This window comes from Cupressus sempervirens, chromosome 5, assembly GCF_028749045.1.
Source record: "Cupressus sempervirens isolate cs-2001-9-10 chromosome 5, ASM2874904v1, whole genome shotgun sequence".
NCBI classification, from domain to species: domain Eukaryota; kingdom Viridiplantae; phylum Streptophyta; class Pinopsida; order Cupressales; family Cupressaceae; genus Cupressus; species Cupressus sempervirens.
The window spans coordinates 402,505,238-402,515,179 of NC_143122.1; the positions used below are offsets into that span (position 1 = coordinate 402,505,238).

Consider the following 9,942-nt stretch of genomic DNA (forward strand, 5'->3'; position numbering starts at 1 on the left):
TGGCCCTCTTCTAGTTATACCTCTTTTTTGCACATTGCATAGAATATTGGCCCTACATTTATTCTTTGAAATTTTTTGTTAGAAAGGAATATAAGGATTTTTCATGATAAGAAAATGAAAACTTCTTAATTATGGATGCAATTTATTAGTGGGTTATAGGAAACCCTCTTAGATAAGTATGATTTATCTTGTAGTGTTGATCCATGAAGCTCACCTTGGTTTGGAAGGTTGTAGGAGTCAACTTCGTCCATCTCTTGTGGGTTGACATAGTAGAAACAAACTCCAACAAGATGGTTGTTGGAAGTGTACCCCTAATGAGGTTTTGAAGATTTCTATTGTTTAGGTGAAAAATCGAGGCTAGTGAATCTAGCAATATAAATTATGTGAGATGAATTTATTAACTAACCACTTCCACACTAATATTTAACACAAGAGAAAGAGGGGCTTCCAAACATTACTCTGAATATAACCCAAGTTAGATTACCAAAACCCAAGGACATACATAGACACCAATGTTAGATCCAAAGTATATAAAGGAAGTACACAAGCACGTCCTCTATAATGCAATGTAAAGGTTGATTAAAAATGTGTAAATGTAGATGTGTAATTAAACTAATTGACTAAATAAGAAATGTAAGATACATCTGCAGTAAACCTAATTAAGATATGAAAATAGGTCTAGACTAAAAGGTAAAATGAATGATAAAGTACTCACCTTGAAATATGTAGTGAAACATGTCTTTTCACTCTAAAAATCATGGATATGAACGCATGACAAAACTTTTGACTCTAAATTCACAGTCACAATAGAAAACCCATAAAATATTATTTTTCTCAAACCTCCAAGAAGACATTGACCTGGTGGTAAAGTGTTTGGACACTTTACAAGAAGATGGACATGTTCATGGGACACAATAGCAATGTTGACCCAACTTCTTTGGAAGTGTTTCGACAATTAGTTTCTAGATCTATGGTCGTTTTCTATCTATCATGCACCTGCATACAATAAGAATTGGCTTTTGTTTTGGGTGGATGATAGCTTGCCTTAGTGAAGCCCTAGATTGAGGAATCTATAGAATTTTGCAACTAATGTTGCAATACAAATAATAGATCTAGCTAGAAAATGAAGAAATTTGTCTTTTCAAGAATTCAAAAATAAACAAAACTAGGAATAAATAAAATTATATTGATCACACACACATGAATGTATAGATTATAATGAATATATAAAGAAGCGAGGAGAAATCATGTACTAAATATATGAATTTTGGGAAGAGAAAGGAGTAAAAAATAAGAACTCCTTATTTAGCTTACCATGCAACTGAACCATTAATATGTGATTGTAGTCTCACCATAAATATTAACAACTTTACCATAAATAACATACAATTGCACCTAGATAATTGTATATTACTATTTTCACTGAAAAAGTGAACCTTGAAATTGAAATCTAAATATGCAAGGAAAGAAAGAAAAATGTAATAATTCACCTTGCTTGTAGAAACCCTTGTTAATAAGGATATGCAATGCTTGTATGTTATAGATATTGAATTTACAATGAAGGATGTAGGAAATCTCCACAAATCCAATGGACCTACTAAACTACATCATGGAGCCATGTCTGTAGATTTGCATCAATAAAGAAGATGATTAATGTCTCAATGCAAATATTCTCCCTTGATGACAAAAAAAATGCTATACCTTGAAGAGGAAATGCACACAAAGGGCACTTGAATCTTTGAATGCCTCGAATGCTTGATGAAAAATTTCTTCCTTGAATTCTTGAAATTATGCCTTGCTGTTGTTTGGATGTCTCTTGATGTTCATGGTTGTCATGTGACGTGAAAATGAGGTGCCTAGGCTTCCTTTTATACTAGTTTTCAAGCACGAAAGCAAGGCAAGAAGATGAGGTCACTTGATATTATAATTTGTAGCCTCAAGACAAAAGTAGCACAAAATTTAAAATCCCTCGAGAATAGGTCAACTTGAATTAACCTATTCTAGGGTTGGCCTACAAGGAGCTACCTCTTAGGTCTTAGAAATTGCATTAATGAAAGTGAAGGATACGAGACATAATAAGAGAAAAAGATGATTGAGCCTGAATCCATTAGTGGTCCATAAGGTCACTAAAGGGTAGGTGCTAAAAGGTATTAAATGATGGGTGCTTCCATTTTAAGATGGTACAAATATAAATGGTTCCTTTAGAGGCAACCTTGGGGATGTTGAGATTAGAGGAGCTAGTAGAGCTTCTTCTAGGGTGATTGATTTTTTCCTTTTTATTTATAAGGGTCATTATTGACAGAAAAGTTTGCACCCTTTCTTGAGGTATGACCCTCAAGCGATATTGTGTAACATGGAAACAATCTCCAAGTTGTGGGACTTGAACTGTGAGATTGAGTCTCTAGAGAAGGTTGACTTCCTTATAATCAAGATGCACCAAAACTACCACTTGAGAGGAAAAGGGAGAAGGAAAACATAAAATTAAATTGCTAAAGGGAAAGGGGGTGATGCACCAAGATAGAATGTGGTTACAACTCTACCTATAACTACCCAAAACATCAATGAAAACCCAAAATACACTAATCTTGACTCCAATCTATCTCCCAAAATGACATGAAGGTTTGGCATTGATTGCATTGTTGAAAGGAAAATGAATTTCACTATGCAACAACTGTTAGCAGACTTGACACCACATATGAATCAAGAAAACAAAAAGACAACATTCACCACAAAGCAATAGACATGCACGAATAATGAACGACAAGAAGAGGTAAGAAATAGAGACTTCATAATGGAAGGTAAAAGTTGTAGAGCGCAATGCTGCTACAAAATACAGATAGATAAAAACCCCTAACAAATATTTGCAAATGCCTTTTATAGAGTTCAGGCATAAATCTGATGTTTACATTGAGTTCAAACCTCAACTAGGTGGAGTTGAGAGTGCAGAGGAGAGCAATAATTAAGAATCAAAAGGGAAATCTGATCAGATGCACATCTCAATGCAAAAAATTTGATCCTTACGTACAAATCAAGCCTTGAAGAGACAAAAATGGTGACCATAATTGCTCTAGTTGGTAGATGGATAAACAAGGTGGCGGAAGGAAGAAAACTACACTTACTAGGCATGGAGAACACCAAAAGGTGGTTGTGGATGATCAAAAGGAACTGTTTGCCATCAAAGAGCTACTTGATTTTGTGTTCACAATAGTGCTAGGTCAGCCATGTCATCATTCAATAGATAACTCTACCACATGGCCTCATATCCTCGAAACATTTTGCCACCTCACTTGTTCTTCTTCTCTTGATAAGCTGCACTTGTTCACAACCTCAACTCATTTTCTTCATTGACTATTTAGCCTTGCAAAGTTGTGACACCTTCATTTATGCTTTATCACTACTTCGTAGCTTGAAATTTCTTTAGCTTGCTAACCGTTGCGACCTTGCGAACATCAAACTGATTGCATCGCAACTTCATAGCAACTAATAACTTAACTTTTCATTTCTCTACGATGCTACGATGCTTGTATCTTTAACCATGCCTCCACTTCGCAACCCTTGAACTTGACTACATTTTTAATCCTATGAAGGTGCAAACAAAGCATTACCACTTCGCAACCTTGATCTCAGGTTAACCTTAATTCCATGCGATGCTGCAACGCCCTTTGTTCCTTAACTACAATGATCACCATTCACACCTTCGCAACTTACAATGTCTTCAATGCTCTTTTACTTGTGACATTGTGATAATTGCTAAACTTAACTGTTTCATGTCATCACAACCTCACAACTGCATTTCTTCATTGACCCAGTTGACATGCGAAGCTGTGAAGACATCCTCAACTATTGATTGCTACTTCACAACTACAAACTATTTCCTTTTCCTAATCATTGTGAAACATCGATAGCCACTTGACTGCCATCACACAATTGTAACTTAAGTTCTTAACTCAACAATTAACCTTGCGATTGTGCGAACAAAGACTTTCACCACTTTACAGCCTAAACTAGGGTTTACTTTGAAGCTCCTACGACAATGCAATTACAATGTATTTCACAACCTCACCATCTTGACTTTGGGTTAACCTTGATCACTTGTGATGATGCAAAAACACTTAAATGGACTACTATGGTTAGCTTTCGTGCCATCACAACTTAAAACTCTGAAGTTTATTGATGGAGTGATATCTATTAAAGCCTGTCTGCATTTATCAAAAAGACACTCCTTCGAAATTGATGAACATTAAATTGCCTCATAACCCTGTGACGACATGATGAAGGATCTTTTATGAATCGGGCCCACCAAGACATATGTCATCTCGTCGCTTTCTCACAAGCTGAAACTGGAGTTTAGCATAAACAATTGCGAAGCTGTGATAACTGTAAACCTGATTGTTTCACATCCTTGCAACCTATCAAATAGTTAGATCATAAACTGGAGCAACAGGGCGATGAAGGGATTCACATCGTCGCAAATTGAAACTCATAAGATATGACATACAATATAAAAAAGATTAAAGGACCTAGGAATATCAAAGAAAGAACATATAACCAAGGTTTTTACGTATCCCTTTTATGTTTGCATGACAATCATGAATAATTCAAAGAACGTAGGGCATGGCTATCACCCTAGGTGTTTGCGAAGATGGAAACATTTGGAACAAACAAGGGGCCTAAAATGGCTAACAATCATTATACTAATAATTTTTTGGAGACACTAGCTATCCTCTATGCTTTGGAGTTTTTGGTGCTTTGGGATGACAAAAGATGATTTGTGAATATGTTTGACATGTTGTAATCAATGTGTTAAATCAACAAGAGACAGAGGGGAAGAACATAAAATTAGCTTGCATGGTCAACCATATTATCAGATAGAGTAGACATTTAGATGGTGTTAAATTTTGTCATATCCCTTGAGAATGGAACAAGGTAGCAAACAATTTGGTTAAATGGGCTTCCGAGCACATGGAGACATGAGATGTCAAGGGTTGGATTTAGTTGTCTTTTGAGTGTTCCCATGTATTGGAAGATCTTGTCAAGGAGGACATGAGAAAGTATCTAGGTAGTTTAGGAGATCACTAAATGTTGTTTCAGTGATTGACTAGATGTTTTGTTGTACTTGGCTTCTTTGTACTTTTCAATATGTGATTCAATAAATTCCTTCTTTCATTAATTCATGCATTCTAGGGTTTGGTAAAGGAATTAAATTCACAAAAACATCATTCTTTAAACCAACTATATAATTATATACAGAATGTAGACCCTTTTATTTCTAATAGACCTTTCAAACATCTTTACATGCCCATTAGACAAAAAGGTGCAATTCCTAAATTAAATATGGAAAAACATTCTAATATAAGCCCACAATTTTAGATGAAGTGCTTTCCTTCACTCTTGTCTAAAGTATACTAAAAGCTAGTGTAACCGTGGTTAGATAAATGATTATAGTGGCCAAATTAGTTAGGAAGAATTTAGAAAAGAAGTGATTTTTTTTTCTTTTTTGTTAAAGATTTTTTTTTTTTTGATGGAGGTCATCCACAAACAAGTTTTAGGTACCTGATACGGGCCCATGCATACTTGAAACCTCTTCAGCTAAGAGCAAAGGACTAGGGAGCATCCACATTGCCAAATTTGCTCAGGACACGATCCCGACCTCATCCCTTATGATGTCTTTGAGCCTTGCACTCAACAAGACTTGATCCCTAGTGGGCTCTTTGTGAGCCATTCAACTTCACCAATAGACCAAGGAAAAGGGTGACATATTAAACACCATGTAGTACAAAAAAATATTTAAGCTGATAGGCTTCTCCTATGGAGCGATGATCCAAATTAAATGCGTTGACTGTCTCACAGGTAAATTATGATGGATAATTGGATCACAACAGTGACACTTCAAATTAAATGCGAGCAATGGCGATTCAAAGTGGTGTGGAGCAATTTATTTGTTAAGCTTTTGTGTGATAACAGAGGAAATATTTCAAAGAAGAGTGGACAAGAGCGCCTACCGTAAGATTAGTGGCTTTGGGCAGTGCTTTTCGCGTATTTGCTTGTTCGTACCTTATTGTTCTTTCCTGTTACCTATGATAGTTGAATCTTTTCAGCCATACCTAATTTTAAATTATGGATAATTGGATCACAACACTTTGTTAAATTATTCATTTTAGTCACCATTTGGATCACAGCTGACTATGCATTAATTATTATTTGTTGTATATTTTGTAGCATTTTGTTGATCATGCACATTCTACTCCCTCTATCCACGTAATCAACTTCAACAAAAAACCCAAAGCTACACTTGGTCCAGGGCAACACACTGGCAGAGAAATACAGATTTACCCAACATATGGAGTGGAACATGATCATTGATTTTCAGAGAGTGTTTGACGAGATTCTCACAAGGGCTTGGAAATGCTAGCTAAAGCCAGAGAAGATGATAAAACAACTCTTTGTGTTCAGTGATATGGAATTCGATTCAACGTCGTTTAATCCATGGGCAACAGATTATATGCAATTGTTAGCTGGTTTTTCTCCGACCTTTGCTCATCTGCTCAATCTTCGTAGATTTACTGTATCTTTCCCAACCTGGGAGACTATCCTTTCAAAAATAAGTTTATACCTTTGAAAACTGTCGTATTTATGTAGTGGTCAAATTTTAGTCATTTGCAATTATGGTCAACTGCATTGATAATTATGAAAACTATACAAATACATTATACTCAAATTTGGCACACTTACTTTTACTTACGAACAACACTTCTATCAAATATCATGTATGTTTCAAATGGCAATTTACAATTATGTTTTTGACTACTATTTAGCTCCACAAATAACTTACTTGGTAAACACTTTTATCAAACATTTTGCATGTTTCTAATGTTAAGTTACAATTTTATTGTAAACTACTCTTCTGCTTCTAAAATACCATTGTTGTTATGCATTATTGGACCACCCTAAACATCATACTTTCTTGACAAATAATGCTATATATCATCAAAAAATTATGTTTAACCCTTTCCTATTCTATGCAATTTCATATAATGATAATTTTCTTAAGTTATCTATGGGCTTATCCCTTTAACCTCTCAAAGGTACAAGTGCTAGTTATATAATTAAAAATAGAAAACACTATAATCTGTCTTAATTATCCTTCCTTGTGATTCATTAGAAAAGTAATTAATTATTCTAAGATAAGGTTGGAAAATTTTGCGAGACGAGCCGACGATTATCGTAGTTGAGGCGCTTTCCTAAGATATAAATCACTCCTCTAGAATATCCTACAAGGTAGAGTAACCGTGGTTAAGCGAGCGGTTATATGGACGGGATTTGGTTAGGAGAGTTTTAGGGCAACTGACAATCACAATAAAGTTTACATACTCAGTGTAGCTCGTTGCTATCATCTTGGCATGCGCTACAGAAGAACAAGTAATTATTTCTAAAATTCGGAAACCCTAATCGGCTGTCATTCGGTTTGTCTAGAACCATTGGACTGGCGGGAAGGGGAAATTTCAAGGTTTCTACCGTTTCTTCTTCTTCTTCTTCTCTGGGCGTGGGGCGTGGGCGTGGGCGTGGGCGGGCAGCGGTTGCAAATATGTATTCGAGAGGGTAAGCCCGGGCTTCTTTCAATCTTATGCTCTCTTTTTTTTCGAAATTTTTTCTTTTATAAAGAAATCGGCTGCAAATCTGTTATATGTTAGATTGCTCTAAGTTTAATTTCCTGCATCCAATGGCCACCCTTTTTCTGTCTTTCATAGGGTTATTAGCTCCTTTTAGTCCTCTTTTTGGCTCAGGGCTGTAGGGTTTTGTTTTCATTCTTATCCTACGGTTTATATCACCTTTCCTTTGTTGGATCCTTGTACTGTTGTAGGGGTTAGATGATGTTTCCTGCTTTTGAGATCTTGAGACTAGTGGCATAAATCTTCGTAACTGAAATCTACAGGCCTTTTGGCGTACTAGACCAAAATCAGGAGTCAGACGAGCTCTACTTTTTCCTTTGCAAGATCCAACCCCGTGCCTTTAACTAAGTTATTGTACCAATATGTTATTGTGAATCTGAAATTATCTTGCATTACCATGATCTTCTTATTCATTTTGACTTAGAACCCTAGCCAGCTGTCTTTCTGTTGTCGCCGGGATTTGTATTTTGTTGGAATTTTGAGACCTCTGGCTATTGTGGTATTAGGGAATAAAATACTGAAGTGGTTGTTTAATTAAGCTTAACATGCGCTTGTCTTCCTGTTCTTCATTTGCTTATACTCAATATTCTTGGGCGTTGTGGGTTTCATTTTTGTTATTTAAAATTATTTGTTGTTGGAAATTTAATGATTTTAAAGGACTAAAGATGGTGAATAGGGTAGGAATTGGTAGGGTGGGTTTGGGTTTGGTTATTGATGGGCTGAGTGTGGGGGGTTTTTGTATGTTTGGGATGTATATGTCTGAAGGGCCATGTTGGGAGGCGGGGGTATGTCCGACGGGTACGAGGTCAGCACAAAGAGACAACGGATGATAGATCCTGATCCATACTTTGCTGGGGGTCCTGGTGCGTTTGGGCCCTATACTTACGGCACAGGAATGCCTTATCTTGGTCAGCCTCGATCTTTTCCTGTGGTTCGTCTGCGAGGCCTTCCTTTCAATTGCAGTGAGAGTGATGTGTTCGAGTTCTTTGCTGGGCTGGATGTTGTTGATGTATTGTTAGTGCACAAGCAGGGACGGTTCTCTGGCGAGGCTTATGTTGTTTTCGGAGCTCCGATGCAAGTTGACTTTGCTCTTCAGAGGGATAGACAGAATATGGGAAGGCGGTATGTTGAGGTTTTCCGATGCAAGAAGCAAGATTACTATAATGCCATTGCAAATGAAGTGAATGAGCCCAAGGCGGATGATGCTGCTCCTCCTCCTCCGAGCTATTCAAAGGGATCAACAGACAAGGACCATATGGAACATACCGGAATTTTGAAACTCAGAGGCCTTCCCTTTTCAGTAACAAAAAGGGACATCATTGACTTTTTTGGGGATTATGATCTCTCTGAGTCAAATATTCATATAGTAACAAATTCGGATGGAAGGGCAACTGGTGAAGCATTTGTGGAATTTTCTAACACCGATGATTCAAAAGCTGCCATGTGCAAGGATAAAATGACAATTGGCAGCAGGTACGTGGAGCTTTTCCCATCAACCCGCGAGGAAGCTAGTCGTGCAGCATCGCGTTCTAGGCATTAACTGTGTCTACTATCTACTGTCAAAGGGATGCCAATGATATTTGATATTTGTCGAGAAGTTACTTTTTTAGGCTTATAGATAGTTGGATGTCTGTCAATCGGTTTTAAACCTATTGACATTCAAATTAGTCTTGAGGCAAGTAGTATTTCAAATTCAGACTTGAGGTACATATAATTCAGATATAATACTTTCTTCTGTCATCTTATTTGGATGCACGCTTTTTAAAGTTTGCAATAACTATCCATATTGCAAAAACAATCTTGATGTCATATGAAATTTGGGTTTTGCATCTCTTATTTACTCTGTATTTTCATGGGAACATAAATGTTAATTCTAAGTGGCTAATTGAAGTTGTAATAGAATTTATTTAACATGTGTGTGCCTACCATTTGAGTTTCATTTTCATGGAAAATTAGTTATCAATTTAGTAATGGGAGGTGCCTGTATATCTGTAGTTGACTTTTTCTCACCTTCTTTGCACTGCTCTTTGCTGTACATTTCGTTGTGAAAGTTAATTTTGAATGTAGAAATGGCTGACTGGGTCATAGCTTAATGTCTTGTTGGTGTAGTTTCAGATGTTGCTTATATCAGTTGCTCATTGACATGTTGAAAATTACTGGTCTCTTTATGTATGGTCTGTCAGAAGCCATTATTGAGAAATCGAATTGTAATTAGTTTGTTGATGGTCTGTCGCATCCTTCATTTGATGTGCGATTCAATGATAATGATTTA

At 36.4% G+C, this 9,942-nt stretch overlaps 1 protein-coding gene across 1 annotated transcript; it reads left to right on the plus strand.

Moving 5' to 3' along the window:
- The first annotated feature begins 7,386 nt into the window (after positions 1 to 7,386).
- On the plus strand, positions 7,387 to 9,468 carry LOC149556529 (uncharacterized). The gene is made up of 2 exons (XM_089830836.1): positions 7,387 to 7,599; positions 8,436 to 9,468. The coding sequence occupies exons 1-2, from the start codon at positions 7,586 to 7,588 to the stop codon at positions 9,208 to 9,210; spliced, it is 789 nt and encodes a 262-aa protein (XP_089686962.1). The 5' UTR covers positions 7,387 to 7,585; the 3' UTR covers positions 9,211 to 9,468.
- The last annotated feature ends 474 nt before the right edge of the window (positions 9,469 to 9,942 follow it).